This window comes from Artemia franciscana, chromosome 11 (assembly GCF_032884065.1).
Source record: "Artemia franciscana chromosome 11, ASM3288406v1, whole genome shotgun sequence".
Classification (NCBI taxonomy): Eukaryota; Metazoa; Arthropoda; class Branchiopoda; order Anostraca; family Artemiidae; genus Artemia; species Artemia franciscana.
This window is the reverse complement of record NC_088873.1, coordinates 47645820-47672564: the sequence shown is the minus strand read 5'-3', so window position 1 is coordinate 47672564 and position 26745 is coordinate 47645820. Positions and strand designations below refer to the sequence as shown.

The window sequence follows — 26745 nt, the reverse complement described above, 5'->3', positions numbered from 1 at the left end:
AAAACCCCCTATCAGTTAGCAGTGCTCTAAGTGTAGCAGCTAGAAGTGTTAAAAAGCGAGATTTAATGATGTCGTCAAATTATATTGAACAGCTGTTCTTAAAGTTGAAGCGTCAATTCAAAGCTTGTTCAATAATTGAAGGTTTCTCATTATTCAAAATACAGTAATGAGGAAAAAAGTCGTTAATTCGACTTCTGCCTGGGGTGTGGATCCACTCTTTAAACATAGGGTAATTTTTTTTTTTATCAAAGTGATAATGAGAAGGAAATTGAAGTTTCAAAAAAACTTTGATTTAGTCAGCGAAAATCAACCTGTATAAGCTCAAAAGAGATAATGGGATTTCGACTCAATATCCTTGTTGCAATATATCTGAAAGCAAGAAGAGCGGTTTCATGCATTTGGGGGGAAGTATTTTGTTAATTAGGTCACAGGGTTTATTTGTTTTCTTATGACAAAAATTTATTCAAAAATATGAATGTTACACAAAATAAGTCATTCATTAAAACTGCAAGGCATTTTTAGGATGAAAAAAAGGAAAAACTGGAGGGGATGTTTTGAGCGCGATGATGAAGAAGAAAAAAGAAAAAGAGGTCAAGGGAAAGACATGTAGCTACTGCCAGGGAAAAGAACTAAAATTATTCCCAATACCATCATTTTTCATGCAGGAACATAATACAAAAAAGCTAAGCAATGAATAATTAATAACAATACAGAGAAAAATTGAACAATAAAATAAAGCTTGAAGATCAGTATTTATATTAAAAAAGAATGTTTGGCACTAGACTTAAAATTACTAAAGTCGTTCAGGTTCTTCATGTCCGATAGTTAAAATCTTGAAAATACGGAACGTTTGTAGATAAAAAGTAATACCAGTGAGCTGGCTACCGAAGCCCAATCAGCTTTCCATTAGATAAACGCGACTAACGGAAAGCTGTCACACCAGATTTCGCGAAAGATAACGACTGGCTATACTAGGAGAGTGAACCCAGGCTTAATGCAAGGTATTTTTGGCTGGTGATTTTTAGCACCAGATTCAAATATGACTGGTGGATTCATGCAATCTACAAATTTCCCTGTTTTCTTTATTATAAAATGTTATATAGGAACATACTATAATATAGTGGCATATATAATAATATGAAAAGCCGCGTGACAATGATACCAAAAGCGGAAATTGATTACATTTTTTTGCGTATACATTACAACTTATTGTATTCTGTACACATTACAGCTTATTGTACCTTCATCCAATGACCTGGAACTGACTACACAACGTCCTTGTCGTACATTATCCTAATAACCTTCTGTCTAAACTTATTTTATATTACAAAACATCGTTGTGCAAACATCGGAAAAAATCTTTATTTTATCAGAAATGGCTGTAAGGTTTGAATATTGCCCTGGATTTCACGGGGTTGAAGAAATGAAGATGTTTTATAGCTGAAAATATGGAATTTTGTACGACTGCCTCCCGTCCTTATAAGGAGATTCCGGCTGCATTTTTTCAAGTACCCAATCCGGCTATATTTTGACTAGAACATCATTCTTCTTCCCGACCTCTTGTAGATGAGCAACTCAAAGAAGAAGCATGATTATTTACAAAATATGGCTGGTTACAGGCTATTGTGACCGGTAGATTGTTCATTTGGGGAAAGTTTTTAATCAAATAAATTTTTGGTGTTTTGAAAGTCTACCATGAACCTAATACAGTTTAAAGGACTACTTACTTAACTTGTTCGCAGGCTGACCAATTGTCTGCGTTGCACAGGTACCGATCTCCAGAATCAATGCATTTGGCCGGTGGTGCAATGCATGGTTGGGGGTAAATTGCCGTTGTTTAAAGCATAGGGCTGCAAAATTTGTAGCGCTATAAAAATTTGAAGGTAATCAAATTTTTCTAGTTATTCTTGGACATTAACAACACTTTTTACTCTTGAAGTATTCTTTACAGTTATGTCACTTTACCATAAATGGTTGTACATTTTCTTTTTTTAAGCCTTACTGGAATAGTAGAATAATTTGTGATCCATTTTTCCCTTCACCCTCAGAGTTAATTTTTGAGTCAAAATTTGGGTGAAAAACAGGAACCAGTAATTTTGTGTTGACTCTGTCATCGTAATCTTTTCCCTGCTCATAATAATAATAACAATATTTCCCCTCTTTTGAACGTTCTTGTTTCTTTCGCTGGTGACAGCATCATTGGCCCTCCTGGGGACTATGAATCTGATTTTTTTTTTTTTCAAATTTAGTAAATTTGCTCGAGTATGTAACCTTATGGTTTGATACTAGCATATCAAACAGTTCGTGTAAGGAACTAGTAAGGAGCGACCCGGCTCAATAGTAACCGAAACTCTTAAAGACAGAATTTTGATACCGATAGTTACATCAAAAGAATTGCATTTTAATGCTTATTTTAAATATATAAGTTTCATCAAGATTAGTCTTACCCATCAAAAGTTATGAGCCTGAGAAAATTTGCCTCATTTTAGAAAATAGGGGGAAACACCCCCTAAAAGTCATATAATCTTAACGAAAATCGCACCATCAGGTTCAGCGTATCAGAGAACCGTATCGTAGAAGTTTCAAGCCCCTATCTACAAAAATGTGGAATTTCGCATTTTTTGCCAGAAGACAAATCACGGATGCGTGTTTATTTATTTTTTTTTTTTTTTTTTTGTTGTTTTTCTTTTCCCAGGGGTGATCTTATCGACTCAGTGGTTCTAGAATGTCGCGAAAGGGCTCATTATAACGGAAATTAAAAGTTCTAGTGCCCTTTTTAAGTGACCAAAATATCGGAGGGCACCTAGGCCCCCTCCCACACTCATTTTCTCTCTAAGGTCTCCGGATCAAAATTCTGAGATAGCCATTTTATTCACCATAGTCGAAAAACTTAATAACAATGTCTTTGGGGACGACTTACTCCCCCGCAGTCCCCGTGGGATTGGCTACAAGTTACAAACTTTGACCTGTGTTTACATATAGTAATGGTCACTGGGAAGTGTACAGACGTTTTCAGGTTTTTTTTTGGTTTGGGGGGAGAGTTGAGGGGAGGGGTTACGTGGGAGGATCTTTCCATGGAGGAACTTCTCATGGGGGAAGAGACTTTCAATGGAGGGGGCGCAGGATTTTCTAGCATTATTTAAAAAAACAATGAAAAAATAAATATGAAAAGTTTTTTCTACTGAAAGTGAGGAGCAGCATTAAAACTGAAAACGAACAGACATTATAACGCATATGAGGGGGTTACCTCGCTCTTTACGCTAAAGCATTTTTAGTAATTACAACTATTTATTCTACGGCCTTTGTGATTCAGGGGTCATTCTTAAGGAATTGGGACAAAATTTAAGCTTTAGTGTAAAGAGCGAGGTATTGACGAGGGGTGAGCCCCCTCATGTACGCAATAAAAACATACAAATACAGAAGTTCGCTACTTGAATTAATGCGTAAGTTACGTATATTTTTTACTTATGAAAACGTTTGTAAAAAATTAAAAGTTATATTTGCCTTTTTAAGTAATCAAAAAATTTGAGGGCAACTAGGCCTCCTCCCTCACTCCTTTTTTCTCAAAATCTTCCGATTGAAACTATGAAAAAGCCATTTAGCCAAAAAAATTAATATGCAAATTTCGTTTTAATTATTTATGTTCGGAGAGCCAAGATCAAAACATGCATTGATTCAAAAACGTCCAAAAATTAAACAAAACAAACAAGTTTTTTTTAATGAAAGTAAGGAGCGACATTAAAACTTAAAACGAACAGAAATTACTCCGTATATGAAATGGGATTTTCCTCCTCAATGCCCCGCTCTTTACGCTAAAGTTTTGTACTTTTAAAAAAAGTAGAGTTAAGAGAGAGAGTCAAACTTTAGCGTAAAGAGCGGGACGTTGAGGAGGAAAAGCCCCTTTCATATACGGAGTAATTTCTGTTCGTTCTAAGTTTTAATGTCGCTCCTTACTTTCATTTAAAATAAAACTTTTTTTTGTTTACTTACCTTAAATATTCACTCTAAGTCTTGCTCCTATCTCAGGTTTGTCCGGAATCATCTGAAATTCATCCATCACGTAGTTCTATTTGTAGACCTAAGGATGGTTATGTCTGAGGCTTGGTGTTCTTCCCGCCAAAAACCTAACGAAAATCTAACTTAACAAAAACCTAATAAATACTGTTTTGATCTAGCCAAAATAGAGATTTTGGTACCTAAAGAAAGCTTAAATTTGGTTCATCTTGAGAAGTCATTTATTACTAGTTAATCCTGCCTTATTTCACTCTCTGATTGTTCCTTCGTCGTTTGGCTTCGATCAATCGATCTATTAAAAATCAATCGATCAATTAAAAAACGGGAATTTTAGATGTTCTTGTCGGTTATACGACCGAAGAGTGCAGAATATAATGAATTTTTTTCAGTTTGGGGGAGGGTTTGATGAACCTTGGAAACTATATTCTTTGAAATCCCTTGTCTGTTGGTAGCTCAAAGTTATTTTTTACAAAAAAAGCAATATATTACTTCACAAAACATATTTAGCGAAAAAATTCCACTTACTAGGGACTTTCCCTCACAATTGGAGAAGCACCCTTTTAAATCGATTGAGACAGCAAAACTCCCAGTACCAATGAAATGGTGCTGGAAAACCGCCAGCACCAATGAAAACCGCTGAAATCCTTCATTAGAGCTTTCTCTTCCCTCTGTCAATTCACTTTCGACGAACTAAATTTTAATGTATGTGAGATTATTGAATTTTCCTTTAAGAACGAGGATGTATGCAAATCGTTCTTCATTTCTCGGTTTTACAAGGGGTGTGGTCTTGAAGTTTCGTTTTGAAACTCAACTCAATTTGGTCAAAAAGGATATCACCCAGGTTTTTTATCCACAGGAGAGGGCAAGAAAAGCCTAGTCTCCACCACCTGGTGTGGATCTCGGAATGACAATTATTTGTCACACTTGACTTGCTCTGCTACGCTACTCCTATGTGTTCTAAGGTCTGCTACGCGTTTCGTTTTCCTAGTGTATGCAACATTTGAAAATAGACATCTGCCCAGGGAATATTGCTTTTTATTCAGGTTGAGGTTTGACTGTTTGGTATTTAAAGCAATTAATGAAAGTTCTTTTCATAAAGCAATTAATAAACTGAAACATGCAAATTTGTTTGCAATTTTTACGTTGCGAGGGATTAAAAAGTGGTAACTGATTTTCTGGATTTCGTGCCTATAATAAGAAAATCAATGGAAAATTGAAAACGTTAAAAAACATTTCTCAAAGATTTAAATGTCTCTTCTTTTCAAGTTGAGTTGAGTACCCGCAACTAAAGTAACCCTAACGATTTTTTTGTTAATACTTTTTTTTTACTTTTTTTCATCCCAGTATTTAAATCGTCGAATAGTCCATCCCCCCCTCCTATCAATGATATCTTTTGGAAATCAAATAAGGTCAATATTTGCACTCTTAAGGAGAGGAGGATAAATAAACACAACGAGACGTAACTATGAAAAACGAGTTATTTTATGAGTTATTAGCCATTAAATGATCAAAATTGTAAGTTTTAATGCAATTGCAAAGTGTCTGGGGGGTTGAGACTCTAAAACCGTCCATAAAAAGTTTTTGAGCTTTATATTAGAAAAAAAAAACATTCGACGAAAAGAAGAAAAGAAATACAGAAAGAAATTACCCTACAAAACTTGGTGGAAAACGCTCATTGAATCCACACTTTCTCCTACAATCAGAGAAGGGCCCTTTTGGATTATGGGAGGAAATAAAATTACTAGCCCCAATGAGCCTCTTTTAGCGCTGATTGTCAGGTCATTGAAAATTTGCTGGAAGCCTTGATTAATCCTTTGTTTTTTCCCTTGTCAATTAACGTTCATAGAGAGACGTGATATTGTCTGCAATATTATCGAATTGTCTTTTATCAATGAAGCTGTTTAGAAGTTGTCTTTCATTCATTGGTTTTATAAGGGGAAATATTGGTGAAAATTTGTGGTGAAAGTACTAGGAACTGCTAGCTGATGTAAAGGGATATCGTTAGTTATTTTCTGCGCATAATTTGATATAAATTAGACTTTGTTCATTTTTGTTCATTTTTACAGGTCGAAAAAAAATTTAGGGGCGGGGGATGAAACTCCCTCCACTTCCTGAATATGGTCTTGGGTATGACAAATAACTATTAATAAGGTTATGCTTCCGTCTCCTTTTGTTGTAAAAGATTTGGAGTTTCCTTTAAATAATTTAATCTCCTTAGGTGTCTAGAAATCCTTAAAGTACTAAGAACACTACTACTACTACTACTACTACTACTACTAATAACTCACTGCAGCACCAAGCCGCCTGAGGCCAACACAGCTACGCACGCTCCTCCTCCAACCTAATCTATTTAAAGCCTCCCTCTTTACACCCTCCCAGGAAGTTCCCATTTCCTTTAAATCTTTATTTATGACATCCTCCCAACCCAGACAAGGACGATCTGCTTTCCGTCTAGCCCCAGACGGTTGGCCATTTTGACAATCTTCGGTAATCTGTCATCCTTCATCCGTAGAACGTGGCCTATCCATCTCAACCTTTCTTTCATTATAGCCCCAGAAAGCGGGATTGAACCACACTTTTCGTACAACCTACTGTTTGAAATACGGTCAGTCAGCCGGGTACCCAGAAAAATCCGTAGGCAATTTCTCTGGAAAACATCTAGTAAATTTTCATCTGCTTTTCGGAGTGCCCATGCTTCAGAGCCATATTTGACCACTGTCATCACTGTAGCTTCCAATATTCTAATCTTGGTTTGTAGACTTATCTTTCTATTCTTCCAAACTTTTTTTAACTGTGAAAAAACACCCTGAGCTTTAGCTATTCTACTTTTAACATCTTCACTGCTCCCACCGTCTTTACTAATAATACTACCAAGGTAACTGAAGCTCCCAACCTGATCAATCTTTTCGTTACCTAATGTCACCTGTTCATCTTCACTTATTCCTAGCCTTAGTGACTTAGTCTTCTTAACATTAATTTTCAAGCCTATTTTAGCACCCTGAACTCGTAAAACCTCTAAAACTTCATTCATTTTGCTAAATAGCGCAAATCACTTTAATGTATTTTTCTGGTATACCATATAACGATAAGACCTTTGTTAACGCTGTTCTATTAACAGAATCGAAAGCTTGCTCATAATCTATAAAACTAAGGACCAAAGGTGTTTGACAACGAAGGGACTTAATTATTAACCTAAGAGTGAAAACATGGTCGACGCATCCTCTACCTTTTCTAAAACCGCATTGTTCTTCCCTTAAAACTTTGTCTACAGCATGTCTCAGTCTAAAAAGTATCATATTACTCAGTAATTTGCTACCTACAGAGACCAGACTAATGCCTCGATAATTACGACACTCACTCTTGTCACCTTTCTTATACAGTGGTTTAATTAAGGTTTTCCTAAAATCATTGGGTACTTCCCCTTTTTCAAAAATCATATTCATAACCTTCAGTAGCTTATTCCTAACCTCAGAGCCACCATATTTAAGGAACTCATTAATCATACTATCAGCACCTGGGGCCTTATTATTTTTTAATCCTTCTAGTACTGTCGCTAATTCTTCCTCACTAAACAAATCTTCCCTCACATCCAAGGTATCACAAACATTTTCATTTTCATCTATATCTTTTCCTGCAACTGTATCTCGGTTTAGCACATTCTCAAAATGTTCCACCCATCTTTCTTTAACTTTTTCCTTATCACTAATTGTGGCCCCATTTCTATCTTTAACTGGGACTAGTCCGGATTGGCTACTCCCTTTCAATTTATTAACATGCCAGTATAATATTTTACTATTATGCCGTCTAGCCGCATCTTCCAGATCCTCAGCAATTTTATCCATCGCCTCCATTTCACATCTCCTTAGTTCATATTTTCACTAAGAACAAGGAAAATTAAATCTGATTGTTTTAATGGGTTGAGTGGTAACTAACACCACCAAATTTATCTCAAAAATTAAGACAGATCAAAATTTAATTTTTATAATCTGCAGTTCTGCTGTTATTATGGCACTTGGTATTAACCAAGTGACATATAGCAATCGCAAATTCTGTCAGTCTGTCTGTCTGTCTGTCGGTCCCTGTTTTGCTACTTTAGGCACTTCCAGGTAAGCTAGGACGATGAAATTTGGCAAGCGTATCAGGGACCGGACCAGATTAAATTAGAAATAGTCTTTTTCTCGATTTGACCATCTGAGGGGGAGTGGGGGGCCGGTTAATTCGGAAAAAATAGAAAAAATGAAGTATTTTTAACTTATGAGCGTGTGATGGGATCTTAATGAAATTTGATGTTTGGAATTATATTTTGTCTCAGAGCTCTTATTTTAAATCCCGACCGGATCTGATGACATTGGGGGGAGTTGGAGGGGGGAAACCTAAAATCTTGGAAAACACTTAGAGTGGAGGGATCTGGATGAAACTTGATGGGAAAAATAAGCACAAGTCCCAGATACATGATTGACATAATCGAACGGATGCGCTCTTTTTGGGGTAGTTGGGGGGGAATTCCGAAAAATTTGAAAAAATGAGGTATTTTTAACTTACGAACGGGTGATTGGATCTCAATGAAATTTGATGTTTAGAAGGATATCGTGTCTTAGAGCTCTTATTTTAAATCCCGACCGGATCTGGTGACATTGGGGGAGGGGAGTTGGGAGGGGGAACCTAAAACTTGGAAAACACTTAGAGTGGAGGGATCGGGATGAAACTTGGTGGGAAAAATAAACACAAGTCCTAGATAGATGATTGACATAAAAGGAACGGATCCGCTCTCTTTGGGGTAGTTGGGGGGTGGGGTTATTTCTGAAAAATTAGAAAAAATGAGGTATTTTTAACTTACGAACGGATGATCGGATCTCAGTGAAATTTGATATTTAGAAGGATATCGTGGCTCAGAGCTCTTATTTTAAACCCGACCGGATCCGGTGACATTGGGGGGGGGGAGTTGGGAGGGGAAACCTAAAACTTGGAAAATACTTAGAGTGGAGGGATCGGGATGAAACTCTGTGGGAAAAATAATCACGAGTCCTAGATACATGATTGACATAACCGGAACGGATCCGCTCTCTTTGGGGTAGTTGGGGGAGGGGTTAATTCCGAAGAATTAGAAAAAATGAGGTATTTTTAACTTACGAACGGGCGATCGGATCTTAATGAAATTTGATATTTAGAGGGATATCGTGTCTCAAAGCTCTTATTTTAAATCCTGACCGGATCTGGTGACATTGGGGGAAGTTTGGGGTGGGGGAACCTAAAATCATGGAAAACGCTTAGATTGGAGGGATCGGGATGAAACTTGGTGGGAAAAATAAGCAGAAGTTTTACATACGTGATTTACGTAATTGGAACGGATCCGCTCTATTGGGGGGGGGGGGGGTAATTCTGAAAAATAAGAAAAAATGACGTATTTTTAACTTACGAAGGAGTGATCGGATCTTCATGAAACTTCATATTTAGAAGGACCTCGTAACTCGATCTCTTATTTTAAATCTCAACCGGATCAAGCTTAATTGGAGAGGGGGGCAGTTGGGGGGACCAGAAATCTTAGAAAATACTTAAAGTGGTGAGATCAGGATGAAACTGGATGGGAAGAATAGAAACCTGTCTAAGATACGTGACTGACATAACCGGACCGGATCTGCTCTCTTTGGTGGAATTGGGGGGGGGGGGCAATTTTGAAAATTGAGGTATTTGTAACTTACGAAAGGGTGACCAGATCTTAATGAAATTTGATATTTAGAAGGATCTTGTGCTTTAAAGTTCTAATTTTAAATTCTGACCAGATCCTGTGACATTGGGGGGAGTTGGAGGGGGAAACCGGAATTCTTGGAAAACGTGAAAATTGGGGTATTTTTATCTTACGAATAGATTATCGGATCTTAATGAAATTTGATTTTTAGAAGGAATTCATGTCTCAGAGCTCTTATATCAAATCCCGACCAGATCTTTTGATATTGGGGGGAGTTGGAGGGGGAAACCTTGGAAAAACACTTGGAGTGGAGGAATCTTGGTGGATAGGAAGCTTGGTGGATAGAATAAACAAATGTCCTTGGTACGTGATTGACGGAATCGTACTGGATTCGCTCTCTTTGGGGGAGTTGGGGGGAGGGGTTCAGTGATTTGGCGAATTTGGTGCTTCTGAACGTGCTAGGACGATGAAAATTGGTAGGCGTGTCAGGGAGCTGCACAATTTGACTTGATAAAGTCGTTTTCCCAGATTCGACCATTTGGGGGGCTAAAGGGAGAGGAAAAATTAGGAAAAATTAGGTATTTATAAGTTACGAGTGGGTGATCGGATCTTAATGAATTTTGATATTTAGAAAGACATCGTGACTCAGAGCTCTTTTTTTAAATCCTGACCGGCATTAAGCCTCTTATTTACCTTTTTAAATCTATCTATTGATTCATAGAATTTTGTTAGAGTTCTTACCATATGATATTTTGGCTCTTAGCTCTTCTCGCCTCGTCACAAGTGCCATATGAGCTCTTAGCTCTTGTTGATAATAGCGGATGCCAAGTTAAAAAAAAAGAGGGGCTTGACTTCTACAAGTAGAGCAAATATTCCGGGGGGCCCTCCCCCTCCTGGATACGGCCTTGGATACGACCAATAACTAAATAGGGTTATGCTTCCATCTCTTTTGGTTGTAAAAAACTTGAAGTTTCCTATAAATAATTTAATCTCTTTAGGTGTCTTCAAATCCTGAAAGTACTAAGAATAAAGAAAACTAAACCTGATTGTTTTAATTGGTTAAGTGGAAACCAACACCACCAAATTAGACCTTAGACCTTAGTTCCTCCAGAGCCATCGGTGGCGCATAGGGCGTCGACAAAGCCTCTCCATTCGTCTCGCATTGGTGCTGCAGCGATGACGTCTTCCCATTCAGGTATTAGTGAGGTGCCGGCCGTCCTCAGATCTCGGTCATGTGTTCGTCTCAATGTATTTTTGGGGCGGCCTCTCTTTCTTCTACCGTCTGGCTTCCATTCATAGGTTGTTCGAGGAAGGCGGCTCTCTTCCATACGAAGAACGTGTCCCAGGTATGTCCACCGCCTTCTTTTCAGCAACTCAATGACTGGAGGTTGACCTGTTTTTCTGCGTATTTCTGCATTTGTAATTTTTTGTTGCCAACTTGTATTCAACATTCTTCTGAGGCTCATATTTTCAAATGCAAGGATCCTTTTTTCAAGCTGGGTGTTTATTTTCCAACATTCACTTGCGTAAAGGAGAATTGAGAGTACATTGCTATTGAAGAGTCGAAGCTTCAGTCGCATTGAATATTTATTACTTCTCCAAATAGGCTTCAATCTATTGAAGGCACCTGTAGCTTGTCCAATTCTACGTTTAATCTCGGTCGAGATCTCTCCATCACAATCAATCCAGCTACCCAGGTACTTGAACTCCTGGACTTGTTCTAGATCTTTGTTTTTGCAATGGAGAACAAGTGGCGAGGTTGTGATGGCCATGCTCTTCGATTTGTCAATGTTTATCTTTAGCCCGACATTCTCTGCATTCTCGGTAATAGTGTCAAGCAGCTGCTGCAACCGTTCTTTAGACTCTTCGAGAAGGACAACGTCGTCCGCGAAGTCCAGATCAAACAGTTGTTTGTTGCTTACTTTTACCCCGTAGCCCGATGCGAATCTCAGGGCATAATCCATTATAATTATAAAGAGCATGGGGGAAAGTACACATCCTTGACGAACACCAGACATGATCTTGAAAAATCTGGTTGTACCGTTTTCGGTCTTTACGCAATATTCCGATTCTTCATAAAGCGCTATAATCATATCTACTATTTTCTCGGGAATTCCGTAGTATTTCAAAACTCTCCACAAGCAATCTCTGTCAACTGAGTCAAATGCCTTTTCAAAGTCAATGAATAAGAGGTAGAGCTTCTTGTTCCATTCTTTTGATTCTTCGACAAGCATTCTCAGTACAAATATTAGATCAGAACAGGATCTCCCAGTTCTGAAACCATGCTGCTCTTCTCGTAGAGTTGCGTCTAGTGCTTTCCGCAGACGCTGCAAAATGATGAAGGCTAATAGTGTGGATGAGACAGAGAGAAGATTGATGCCTCTCCAGTTATGGCAGTTCATCAAGTCTCCCTTTTTGAAGAGTTTGACTATAATGCCTCTGCTCCAATCTCTTGGGACCTTCACTAAGGTCCATATTTTGGTGAAGAGAGAAAGCCAAATGGATATGCAGGTACTAATTGAGTACTTCAACATTTCTGCTGAAATGCCATCAATACCCGGGGCTCGAACATCCGCAAAAATGAGCGACATCTACACCAGAAAAATAAGCGACATCGTGACACACACCAGAACAGCATAAGAAGGCGTAGCTCTTCTTTGAAGAAGTATATGTCTTCGGAAATGAACAGACAATTTATACTTGAATTTTTTACGGACGAAAGGCTTTTCAAATGTAACTAATTAGTTTTGATTTTTTATTTTTATGGTTCAACATGGCAACACTGACAAAATATTGTACTGTCTTTGAACCTTCATAATTTCGAAACAACCAAGAGAAACATCGTAGGAAATTACGGTTTTCAGGAACAAATAGACCTAAGTTAGGACAGGTGGAGGGAGCGAAAAAATTTCAATTTTATGTACTTGGTATTTTAACTGTGTGTCAAAACCATATTTTAATCATTGCTTAGATTCAAGTCATTATACGCCGATTCAGGCCCTATTCATGGGGGGAGGGTCACATTCCCTCCATGAAATAGCAAGATTTTTAGGATTTTGCTTACGGTTTCAATAACAACCTCCCTTTTTTGGTTTTTTCATATAGTATGTCAGTTTTTGTGTGTTTTTGGTATTTTCACCCTAAGTTTTCAAAAAACCTTAATCTATGTAGGCTCTATCTTATTTCAGACCTCAAAAAATGCATCTAAGATCTCTCATAAAAATTGTCAGTTTTTGTGTTATTCGAATAATTGGACGCCTCGTTTCTCGGAGACCTAATTTATCTAGGCTGTGTATCTTTTTTTATAGAGTCATATTCCTGTATCAGTTCTCATTTAATATATCATGTTCTTTTCTATGTGTGTCTATTTTGAATTTGTGTGAACCTTAATTTATCTAGGCTATATCTAATTTCTTGGCAGGGAGATTTACCTAAAACTTCTTATATAATCCATAGATTTTTTTTTTTTTTTTTTTTTTTTTTTTTTTTTTTTTTTTTTTTTTTTTTTTTTTTTTTTTTGTCTTTTCCTACATTTATTACTCCTTAACTCACAGACATATAATATCTAAATTATATACAGTTATTGGACAAAAGATACGTTTTTATCATGAAATGGAATAATTCAACTAGTTTCAACAAAGTTTGAACAGTTGTTTTCTGAAACCCCTACTTGCTTTGAAATCGTGGCTACCACGTATGTCAGATGAACTTAGGTAGAATCTAAATTTTTACAATATATTCAAATAGGCAAATGTCTTGTTCCCTCTCCTTATCCTCTTGAATAGATTCAGATGTTCCTCTCCCCACTCTTTCCGCCTTGTTTCTTTATAAGGCCATGGTTAGAATATACGTGCCTTTTATAGCATCTAATTTATCGTTTATAGTCTTTCTAATGAACACTCTGATACAATCGAAACCACTCCAAACTGTGCCCCAAAAACCGTCTGCAAGGAGGGTAAAAACTACAAAAGGATTGTACTGATTCCGCGGTTCCACAAGCATAAATCTTAATCACCTACTCAGGACCTTGTTTGAAGGGACAATTGTGGAACTTTGACAATGGTAAGGACCTTCGAAAAAGATGGATTAACAGCTTTGATCAACCTTTCCAACTATCCTGATTTTTACCTATCCCGAATTGTATGATTTTGACCACTAAGAAAACCTTGTAAGAGATGAATCGGATAACTTTTGTTGGCCAAACTGTGCCGACCCGTAGGACTTAGGCAGGGGGAAACCCTTTTAAGAGGTAGAGGTTTCGTCCGTCCTACGAGAGTAGATATCACCTTATTAAAAGTAAGTTTCTTACTTGTTGGTCTAAAAGAATGTGCGATTGTGCACTAACAAAACAAATGCAAATATAATAATAAATATATAATAATAATAAATAATAAATAAAAACAAGAATATAATAAAATAATAAATATAATATAAATAATAAAATAACAAACAAAAATGAATAATAGTAAATAATAGCAAATATACAAACTAACAATTACTATTTTCAGGGTCGATGAACATCTTTTGGTTCAGATCTCAGATTCTGCATTAGCAAAGGATATATTTCCATCCGATTACCACTGTATTGGTGATAATGACAATAGACCCATCAAGTGGCTATCACCGGAAGCCATTAGTAGAAGTGAATTCTCTACCGCTTCAGATATTGTAAGTTCGATTGATTTTTAATTTGTTGGATTAAATTATAAAAAAAAAAACTTCCACACACAAACAAATTAAATCATTTGCATTCACCCCCACCCCCCCCCATAAAAACAAGTTTTAACATGGGTTGAATAAAAAATAAATAAGAAAAAAGTTTCAGTTTGGTATCTGAATGATAATATATTATATTTTTTCATCTGCCAATTACCACAAATCCAAATAAAGATCGCCCAATTTTTTTGATAATTCGTGTCCCTCCCTGTAAGAGATGTGTCTCCATCTTATGACTCTGCTTATTGGGTTATTTTGAATTTTATTTATCTAAAAATTTACTATCGAAAGGTATTTTCTACAGTCGCCGCGTTATTACTCTTTTTTTGTATCTGTGTAATTGTTTGTTTTCTTTTTTTTTTTTGTTTTTTTTTTTTTTTTTTTAGAATAGAGCCCAACACCTCTTGCGTACATGAACATAATTGATTTTTACTGAAAATTACTATTTGTGTATCTGATGCGATTTTTATTCTGCATCTTCTAATTTCAGTAGAAAAAATTTCCTTGTCAATACTATTATTTCAACCCCAAAAAAATGCAAAAAATATATATATAATTCGAAAATGTATTATATCAATTCCATAAACCGATTTTATTTTCCCAGAATCAGTAATCATGATTAATATAAACCAGTTTTGATGTCTTCTAACCAGTTATGTGTTTCGCTAGCGAAGTGTTTTTAAAGTCGCATAAAATGTCTTAAACAATGCAAAGTAATTTTAATTTGTAAAAGAAACTTATTAAACTTGTATAACACATTTTCCTTTGAGAAGCCTTTTGGTTCCAGCAATCTCTCCCTAAAAAACTGGACCCTAAATCATACACTACCCCTACAAACCTTATCCTTATTTATAATGCAACATCATAATTTCCTAGAATCCCATTTTGATTTGCCTGATTTTTTTCTGTTTTGGAAACTTTGGTCCGCTAAAAATCATCCAGACCAATATTCCTGTGTACGTGCCTGTAATAGGGTATTTTATTTTCTTTATATTAGAAAGAAAGACCACCTCACCCTCGTTCTACTGCGTACATTTAGGTGGTTTTGGCGAAATAGTATTTTTCTAATTTACATTTGTGGTTTGGGGTGTTTCCAGAATTGCTAGGCTCAAACTCCGCAACCCAAATTACAATTCATCATTATTTCAAAACGTGAATTAGACAATGATAACTTTTGAATATAAAAACTGTGCTGGACGTAGTAGCAGGTCCGCATCTCCACCCTTGCAGATAATATATATTTCCAAAGACATCTTATTTTGTAAGATGCAAATCCCTGATCTTAAAACTAATTTGCATACAAATTGGAAAACCTAACTGAGGACCGCAGCTTCTGCACAGCACTTTTCGAGCCCATAGCTTGTTTTTGACACACCTGACTGAAATTTATGAACTGCAGCAATCAAACGGTACCAAATATAGGTGTTTCTTTTCGTTTCTTTTGACTACCATCGCCTATGAGAAATGATGTTTGTTATTTAGAGTGATTGATGTTAACAATAACTAGTTATGGTTTCAAGTTATTTTTTTCTGTCTAAAGAGTTAGTGCCTGTTTTAGCTTATATGTGGTTTGAATGCCACCAAGTTTGGCAAAAATCAAGCTCGAGGAAATGTTTTCAATGCCGAATCTACATGGTTGCCAGAAATATGACGAACATTACCATATTTCCATATAGGAGTAATGTAGGGAACATTACCCGAAAGAGCGTTTTAAAAACTCTCACATAAATGTTGATGACGAACACACCAAATACAGTCTTGAATATCGTCATTGTTATGCCTAAAGATCATACCTGACGTTGTGACACTTCTAAGCAGGGCTGTGGAGTTGTTTAACAAATGAACTAACCTCCTTTTTATACTATCGTAATAAGGGGAGAATTAATGCCAGGTATGCTTCTCGCTCAATTGGGCTATCTGTTTTGGCTTTTCTACAATTAGCCATATGCCCACAACTGTTCAATTTTAATTATAAAAAAAATACAAAAAATATATATATTTGATTCTAAAATGTAGCCTATTATATCAATTCCATAAACCAATTTTGTTTTACTAGGATCAGTAATTATCATTAATGTAACCCAGTTTTGATGTCGTCTAATCAGTTTTGATATGAGCTAGAACCGACTCCAACTCCGACTCCAAACATCTTCAATATAACAACTCATACTCCATTCAGAAAAATCGACTAAAGCTCCGACTCCACGACTTCGACTGTACAACCCTGTTTAAAAGCTTCATTCAGCTAAATTTCATAAGTTATAACCGACTCCGACTCAGTTACTTCAAACACTTTCAATATATCCACTTCAACTAAGAGTTCGTCTCCATTCAGGAAAAATTTACTGAAACTCCGACTCCACAGCCTCGTTTTAAATCTTTATTCAATTAGATTTTATGAATTAAAACCAATTTCAACTTTAGTCATTTTCAATATACCGACTCCGACTTAGTTCAGCAAAACTTTACTAAAAGTCTTGACTCTAACTCCACAGACCAGCTTCTAAGGTAATTACCAAAAGCCGTTTACTGACCTCTTTCCAAAGGTAGGATCGACGGGGTATTTAATACCGAAGATTCGAAGTGTGATTTAAATACAAGTCACTATGCTTTGAATCATTTCATAAGCTTCAAAATAGCTTATTGAATAATCTCGAAAATATCAGATAGAAGCCGTAGGCATAACGGCGCTTATATCTTATCAGAAGGAAAAACTTTCCGAACCGAGTGTTGGTCACTCTCCATCACCTGGTGTATAGCTTTTTCACCAATTGTTCAGCAACACATGGCATACTTTTACAACTTTATGCCACGGTCTTTCATAAGAGTGGCATACTTCTGCCACGTTTTATGCCATCCATTTGCTGTGCATGATTTCCAAATTGTGTGATCGCTAAGTTTAAAAGTTGATCTTAAAATTGTGGCTGAAATGTTATCTATAAAACGCAGCTCATAAAAAAGAAAAAAATTGTTTTTATTTCGTCCAATGTTGCTTTTTAAGGCAAAGGGTTTTACTTTCAAGTGAAATAGTAAAGTGACAGCATAACTTTTCTTTTGTATGCCTATCTTTTGAAATTCAATATTTCTTTTATTTTTTCATCTTAATTTTTATTTTGTGTTTATGAAAGTTTTTCAAAGCTTGTAGCCATCGTCATAGTAACTTACTTTTCTTATGTTAAGTACTGTTAAAATATAAACAAAGGTTTTTACTGGGAATTTATTTTTATCTAACCCGGTTTTCCCCTTCTTAAAGTATTTATTATTTTAGTGGTCGTTTGGTGTCCTCTTATGGGAAGTATGCACCCGAGGACGGCAACCTTATAGTGAAGTTGACCCCTTTGATCAGTTTATGCATTTGAATTCAGGATATAGATTGGCCCCACCTCCAGCCTGTCCTGAGAAACTGTAAGCCTTTTTTTCTTTTTAACAAATTGTGTAAACTAATGCCAATAAGGCCACATCTGTACCATTTGCTCAATTTTTATTAGGCTATTGCGTATTCGTTTCCAAAAATCTGCGTATTTTTGAAGGTTTTTTTTTTAGATTGTGATTTTTTTATTTCATCCTAATTTTGCTTGAGAAATTGTGGACAGTTTGGTTGATTTTGTAGCAGTGGTTGTTATTTTTTGTTTCCTCTTCTATAAACTGATGAAAATAAAGTGTTATTGCAAGGATATATGTCGCTTCGCTATCTTACACCAAATAAATGGGAATAACGTTATTAATGTATACGTTATTCGTATAACGTTATGTAATACGTAATTTGTAGCTTTTTGGCCGTTATGAAAGCAAAAAGTCAATTCTTTGTATGTAAATTTACATTTGTCTTTCGCGTTTCGGGAAATTTTGAAATTTTGTTCAAATTTTGAATGCAAGCTTTAATGGAATTAAATCGGTTATTTTCTTGTCTACCATAATCTAGATTAAAGGAAATGAACATCCAGGTTTGCTGTTTAATGCTCCATATGAGTATAACAATAATACCAAAAAAATTACCAGGGTTCTTCAAAAAATATAATAAATTTACTAGAATAATAAAAAAAGCGAAAAAAAAACTCCCAAAGCCCTTGCTTTGCCACGCCACAACACGTTACAGAAAGAGTATCCATTCTCAAAGTTCCCTATTTATTGCCTATTCGGTAATAATCAAACAGTTCGTGGTAACGAACAGTAAGTAAGGAGCGACTCGGCTAAATAGTAACCGAAACTCTAAAAAACCGAATTTTTATACAAATAGTACATCAAAAGAATTGCATTTTTGTGCTGATTTTTAATATATAAGTTTCATTAGGTTTAGTCCTATCCTTCAAAAGTTACGAACCTGAGAAAATTTGACTTGTTTTCGTAAAAAAGGGAAACACCCTCTAAAATCATAGAATCTTAATGAAAATCACACCATCAGGTTCAACATACCAGAGAACCCTACTGTAGAGGTTTCAATCTCCTATCTGCAAAAATGTGAAATTTTATATTTTTTGCCAGATTAAGATCACGGATGCGTCTTTATTTGTTCTTTTTTTTATTATTCTCCCAGGGGTGATTGTATCGACCCAGTGTCCCTAGAATGTCGTGAGAGAGCTCATTTGAGCGGAAATTAAAAGTTCTAGTGCCTTTTTCAAGCTACTAAAAAATTGGAGGGCAACTAGGCCCCCTCCTACGCTCATTTTTCCAAAAGTTACCAGGTTAAAATTTTGAGATAGCCATTTTGTTCAACATAGTCAAATAATCTAATAACTATGTCTTTGAGGACGAGTTAATCCCCCCACAGTCCCCGGGGAAGGGTTGCAAGTTATGAATTTTGCCCCTTGTTTATATATAGTATTGGCTATTGTGAAATATACAGACATTTTCAGGGGGATTTTTCTCTAGTGTGTGGTGATTTTTCTCTAGTCTAGTGTGTGGGATTTTTCTCTAGTGTGGGGGGGGGGGAGATGATTATGTGGGAGGATCTTTTCATGGAGTAATTGTTCATGGGGAAGAGAATTTCCATGAAGCGGGAACTGGATTTCCCAGCATAATTTAAAAATAATCAGAAATTAAATTTACAAAAAATAAGTTTTTTCAACTGAAAGTAAGGAGCAGCAACATTAAACCTTAAAACGAACAGAAACATAAATGAGGAGGTCCACCCCCTCATCAATATCTCGCTGTTTATGCTAAAGTATTTTTAGTACTTTCAAAAGGGCTATTTATTCTAATGAAACAGCGTTTTGGATTCAGTGAGCATTCTTAAAGAGTTGGAACAAAATTTGAATTTTAACGTAAAGAGCGAGGTATTGGCGAGGGGATGAACCCCCTCATATTGCGTATATGAGGGAGTTTCTTACCCTCGTCAGTATCTCGCTCTTTACGCTAAAGTTAGAATTTTGTTAAATAATGGCCGACATAAACTATAATTTGTTTGATATTTTTCGGTCAATCTTAGGATTTAATTTTTCCTTAAGCAGCTTCTTAACTATGATTTTTATTTGATAATAAACAAAAGATAGTGTTTTTATTAAATAAGAAAAAAAACAAGTTTTTTCCAGCCTAAAGTAAGGAACAACATTAAAACTTAAAGCCAACAAAAATTATTGCGTATATGAGGGGGTGCCCCCTTCTCAGTACATCAATATTTACGTTAATGTTTGCCTTATTGTTCTAATTATTTAAGAATGACTACTGACACACAAGGACTGTTTAATTAGAATAATAAGGTTTTTACAAATTCTTTAAGGAACAACTGCCTCATATACGTAATAACAACCAAAAGAAAAATCTGAGAAAATTGCGGTTCAAACAGTTCGTGGTAACGAACCGTAAGTAAGGAGCGACCCGGCTCAAATAATATCCGAAACTCTAAAAAACGTTTTTTTAAGAAAAAAGGATTTTCATACGAATAGATATATTAGAAGAATCCGTTTTTTATGTTGATTTTAAATATATAAATTTTATTAAGTTTAATCTTACCCATCAAAGGCTACGAGCCTGAGAGAATTTTTCCGATTTAAAAAAAAAGAGGAAAGACCCCCTAAAAGTCAAGTGATCTTAATGGAAATCACACAGTAAGATTCATCGTACCAGAGAACCCTATTGTATTGTATAGGTTCCAAGCTTGTTTCTGCAAAAATGTGGAATTTCGTCGTTTTTTTCTTGCCAGAAGAAAGATCACGTATGAGTTTTTTTTTTTTTTTTTTTTTTTTTTTTTTTTTTTTTTTTTTTTTTTTTTTTTTTTCAAGGGTGATCGTATCAACCCAGTATCAACCTAGAATGTCAGAAGAGGGCTCTTTCAACCGGAAATACAAAGTTCTAATGCCCTTTTTAAGTGATCCAAAAATTGATTGGCCACTTTGCCACCTCCCCCGCCACTTTTTCTCCCTAAATCATCCGATCAAAATTTTGAGGTACCCATTTTGCTGATCATAGTTGAAAGGCCCAATTACCATGCCCTTGGGTCTAACATGACCCCTCCCCCCATAGTTCCAGGGGAAAGGTCCTTAAGTTATAAAATTTGCCCATTGTTTACACATAGTATTTGTTATTAGGATGCATCCATATTTTTTTGCATGGGTGGGGGAACAAATTTTCTGCTAAGGGTTTTTCCACGCGCGAATTTTCAATGGGAAAGGAAGTTTCCAGGGAGTGAACTTGTCAGAGGAAATTGTACGCTGCGGGAATTTGCTAGAATTCTTATATAAAATTCTTTTTAAATGTCTTGCTTTCTCTTATCCGTCTCAATCTTACGTGCGGAGTGGTTAAGAGTAATTGTCCGGCGTAAATTTTCACCGGGATTGAATTGTCTAGAGGATATTTCCATGGTGATGAGGTTTCTCCGAGGAGGTTGTGTCAGATTTCCTGGCATTATTTAAAAAAACGATCAGAAATTAAACCTAAAGAAAAACAATTTTTTTCTGCTGAAAGTAAGGAGCGACATTAAAACTTAAAACCAACAGAAATTATTCCGAATATAAAAGGGGCTGTTCCCTCCTCAACGCTTTGCTCTTTACACTGAAGTTTGACTCTTTCTCACTGCTCTATTTTTTAAAACCATAAAAAACTTTAGCATAAAGAGCGAGGCGTTGAGGCAGGGACAGCCCCTTTCATATACGGAATAATTTTTTTTCGTTTAAGTTTTAATGCCGCTCTTTCCTTTCTATAGAAAAAACTTGTTTTTTTAGTTAATACTGCTTACTAAAACAATACATTATAATAACACGCATATCAAGAAAATCCAAAGTAGTTATTATACTGTATCAAGACCAGGGAAAGGGAAATCTTTTATTGGGAGTCAGAATATTCTTATTGTTTGAATTTTACTATACTACGAAAGTTGTTGCCATATTATAAATTAATTAGTTTTGCTTCTTTTCGATTCATCGTGGCAACACTGATGAAAATTTAAAACTGTCTCAAAAACTTTTGAAGCAGCCGTAGGAATTATTTTGATAACCGTACTTTCCCTGCACATGTAAGCACAAGATGGGTCGAGGGGGGACAAAAAATGGATACTTATGTATTATAGCCATCCCATACTAGTTTTTGGTCTGAGTAGAACCAGTTTCTCTGACGGTTAATCCTAATGGAATACACCAACATATGATAAAAATATAATACTTTATTATATTTAATACATTATGTATTATACACAAGTAAACACAAGATGGGTCGAGGGGGACAAAAAATGGGTACTTAAATATTATAGCCATCCCTTACTAGTTTTTGATCTTAGTAGAATCAGTTTCTCTGACGGTTATTCCTAATGGAATATACCAAAATATGATAAAAATATAATATCTTGTTAACACATTTAAGTAACGCATCACGTATTGTAGCCACTCAACCAGGAAGTGAAGTTAGATTAATCCTAATGAAATAATTCATTCATAATATGCAGAACAATTATATTAGGTTAGATTACCCCCTCCCCCAATGCGAAAATATATAGACTAAATTACATATTTTCAAGACACATATTTTCAGGTGTGGTGGCTATAATACATAAGTACCAAAGAATGTTTCGTTTTGAGAAAATGGTTTTGGTCCTAATAAGCTTTGAACACTGGCAGTACCATAATGCAATCTTGTATTTAAGTTGCATCTAACTGTTCAAATACCAGAAAACTTCAGAGATAAAAAAGCTCATAAGAATGACAGGTCTTTAATCTTCGAAATACTTTAACACAGATGGACGATGGGCCAAATGAAACGTGCAACAACATTGACTTTTATGGGAAGAAGCAACTGTAAGTTTTACACTGACTCAAAAAAATATGTACTGTATGTCAAATACATATTTTAAGGGAAAGATTGATTATGTTTTCATGATGAAGCATTGATGTAACAGCTGTTTACAACAATAAGGGGCAAACGTAAATTAAAGATAACATTAATTAAGATATACATAAATTAAAAACAAGAAACTTATTCAATCAATTGGTGATAACGAACTGCAAATAAGGAGAGATTCTTTCTTATGATTGCCAAAACACGAAAAAAGAAGAATTTTGATAATAATATCGACATCAAAAGAGTTGGCGTTTTATAGCGATGCGAGATAAAGAAAAACATTAAATTTAAAATATCAATGAAAATTTACGAGCTTGAGAAAACTTGACACAATTTTGAAAAGGCAGACACAATCCGCAGAAGGGGAATGATCTTCATGAAATTTGCACCATTAAATTCAGTATATCACAGAACCCTATTGCAGAGTTTTCAAGACCTTGTCCATAAAATGTAAAATTCTGAATTTTTTCGTGGAGGTTGCTCCCTGACTTGTGTTTATTTCTGCGTTGTTATTTTATACAGTTGTTTATACATTGGTCAATGTTTATACAAAGGTAACTTTTATACAATTATGCAATGTTTCATTTTTCACCTAGACTGCAACTTCGAATAAAATAACAAAAATAGACAAACTATACTGAAAGCACTAGAAATAACTTTTAAAACCTTGGAAGTACTACCCCTGACACCCCTTTTTACCCCTCCTTATGCATACATTCTTGGTGGATATTAACTCTGAACATTTAGGTACAAGTTGAATCTAATTTACTTTTCGACTTTCAGATACGGATTTATGGCATGGTGCTGGGCGATGTCACCAGGGGATAGACCAAGTATGACGTCACTTCTTCGCTGTTTGAAAGATCTCCGCTCTCACTTAAACAAGTTTATTTAAACCTTTTTGTTTTCTTAAAGAAATGATATTACAAGTGTGATATCTTGCATATTAATTTGTAACATTTTGCTAATTTTTATGTGATTTAATTTTTTTGTGTCTTTTTCTACTATTTTTTATATTTTTGAAATTTAGCTTTTTATTTTAAATTTAATTATGCGTCTTTGAGTAATGCATACATTACATTTGTATTATCTACACCATTGCCTTTTTTTTGCTTCATTATAGCCTACTCTATCTCCGTTAAATTCTCCGATTTTTGGAAATTTTAAGGCTGTGTATAATTTAATAATTTAATTTAGAAAACATCCAGCCCCCTCCCCAAAAAAAGTATGATAAAAGGTTCGTTGTTAAGACAAAAGATGTATCTCACAACTTGGTAAAATTGGCCATTGTTTGGCTAGCCCTTGGTTCACGCTAGGTTCAATGGCAGTTTTCACCTCCGTCAGGTAAAATCCATTTTTGAGGCAAATTCCTGCGCCAGTTCGAACAAAAAGAAACAGAGTTAATTTGTAAAAAAGAAAATCCTGTGCTTTTTCTCGCTCTTTTTACTGGGTAAAAATGTGTAGCAATAGGGGGCTAATAAAGGCCGGGTCGTCTGGTTCACTTTTCTAACACAATGAAGAAATAATTGAGAAACCAATGGGATTAAAGCACACTTTTTAGCACGGAAGTTTAGGACCATGATCTTTCTTTTCCTCTTTGGTTCACGGTTATGTTGACCCATTTCAACTAATTCGTTGGGAAACGCAGCATCTAGAAAAGAATTATTGGCTTCATAAGTCATTTTATGTTTCTAGTGTTGTCGTTTTACTTTTAATGAAGGGGATGGGTCGATTCGATATGACCGTTTTTCACGCAAAAGCATCCCTTTTTATGTTTCATTTCAGATATTATCTGTTTTTAAATGCTAGTTCATGCTTCGTGACGGTTCAACAGATATGCTGAAATATTTCAATCGAACCGTTGGAAGACGAAGCATCTAGAAAAGAATTATTGGCTTCATATGCAATCTTATGTTTCTAGTGTTGTCGTTTTACTTTTAATGAAGGGGATGGGTCGATTCTATATGACCGTTTTTCACCAAAAACATCCCTTTTTATGTTTTCTCTCAGACATTGTGTTTTTATAATCAAGTTCATGCTTTGTGATGGTTCAACAACCGTCGTGACGGTTGAAATATTTCAACTGAGGCGTTGAAAAGTGCATTAATTAGAAAAATATTAATGACATTCTTCTCAATTTTATATTTCTAATTTTGACTTTATATTTTAACGGATAGAAAGAACTGACTTAAAGTGAACAGTTTGTGCGCGAATATCGTTTTTACTTTGTCTGTCAGATGTCGTCTGTTTTTGTTGCAAGTTCATGCATCATGACGATTCAACGGTTTTGATATATTTCGTATGAGTCGCTGAAAAGAACATCCGTTTGAGAAATAAAAAACGGCTTCCTACCCAACACTGTGTTTTTAGCTTTACCTTTTGTATTTTACTGGATAATCCATAATGAATCGATTTGACATGAACAATTCTGTGTTTTTTTCTGTATCTACTTCGAGTAAGAAGTTTCATGCCAGAAAAAAAGGAAATTGTCAGAACCCAGGGTAAGAATCAACTATCGAGTTTTTTTTTAATCAGTTGGGCTAATTGAAAGTTATAGGCACAAATTCATAAAAATTAAGGATGTTTGACTTTTTTTTTCGATTTCATAATAGGGTTTTTGCAGAAATGTGTTTTGGGGAAGGTACAAAATTGATGAAATGGGACAGTTCCCCCTTCCTCTCTCCCCAATTGAAACCCCTGTTAGATGGACTTTCTCGTTTTATAAAACTGGGATAGGGTGAGAATCATAATGAAAACCGGTCTCATAATCGCAAGTTCAAAATCTAGCCTAAATAATTTCTTTAATATGTGTCATAATTTTAGCCGCGTCTGAAAACCTGGGAACTATGGCTAGCATAATATAACTCATTTGTCGAATTATTCTGACGATAATCTATTTTCGTCATTGCCACTTTATTTTACCAAGATTAATTTTTACAAAAGTTAACTTAACACCATAGTTTTCTTCCAGTCTCATTTTACAACATTTTCATTTGTTGCCTAATTTCCGCTCCCCCCCCGCCATCAACAAATAATTACACGGGTTGTGTCTTTATGACCATCTTCTACGCTTATATTTATGAGTTCCTGAGTTTTTATTGAATGTTTGTTAAATTGAATTGTTTCTAAACATTTTATACGCAATTATAACCCTTTTATTTGGTAGTCAAAGTTTTATGCTATTTTTGAATTAGGAACCCAAGCATCACTTTGCCTTTTTGTTTACTTAAGATACTGCAGCAAAACTATTGTAATCATTTTAGGTAAATTCCTTAATTTCCTTCCTGTTTTGCATTTTCCAACGTAATATAGGTTATGCCCAATTATGACCCTTTTTGCTATTAAAAGTATTCATATTATTACATGATTTCAGAAGTTTATTAGTTATTTTTCTCTTTTTGTGTAAATAACTGCAGCAAAACAGAAGTATTTACGTAAACTTCGATGTCTGTAAATTACCACTGCTACTACTACTACTAACAATTCAATGCGGTCACCTCCATCTCAGTTTATTCAAAGCTTCAGTCTTCACCACTCACAGGAAGTTCTCATGTCCCATATTGTTCCATGTTACCATATTGTTCCATGTTTTCATAATCTTGCCATGAAGTTCTTTTAATCCTTTCTAGTGAACTTTTCAGGCCCCGTCCTGGGACGTCAGAAAAGATCTAAAAGAAAGTCTACATAGTGGATTCGACAGTTTTATTTTAAAAAATGTGGTGACTCAAAACTGCTCCTTCTTCTTACCTGCTTCAAATTTGGCATGGCAACAACAGATAAATGCAAACACTGCCATCAGGGGTAATTTTCCAATAGGTTTCAAATTGATTTAGCAAGATTAATGCTATAATCTACTACAACGGTTCGGCAAAGGTAAAGTCTAAATGTACTGTGCCCGTTCGGACAATGCTCATATCTTGAGTACCGGATAAATCCAATACAATGATAACGTGAGTTTTTGCTAACATTTCATCGGTTATACTGTTTTCAAATAGTTGAGAATCTTCATCTAGGGATTGCATTATCAGTTCATATAGGGTCCTCTAGGATTTATCAAAGAATAA

The 26745-nt window shown here is 35.4% G+C and overlaps 1 protein-coding gene across 1 annotated transcript in view; it reads left to right on the top strand.

Moving 5' to 3' along the window:
- The window catches only part of LOC136033311 (tyrosine-protein kinase Dnt-like), a 174773-nt gene extending 148927 nt beyond the window's left edge, over positions 1–25846 (top strand). The window contains exons 9-11 of the mRNA XM_065714085.1: positions 14209–14368; positions 17685–17821; positions 23465–25846. Of these exons, the coding sequence (XP_065570157.1) occupies positions 14209–14368; positions 17685–17821; positions 23465–23576 (409 nt within the window). The 3' untranslated portion in view covers positions 23577–25846. The remainder of the gene's footprint in view (positions 1–14208; positions 14369–17684; positions 17822–23464) is intronic.
- Positions 25847–26745: the final 899 nt, after the last annotated feature.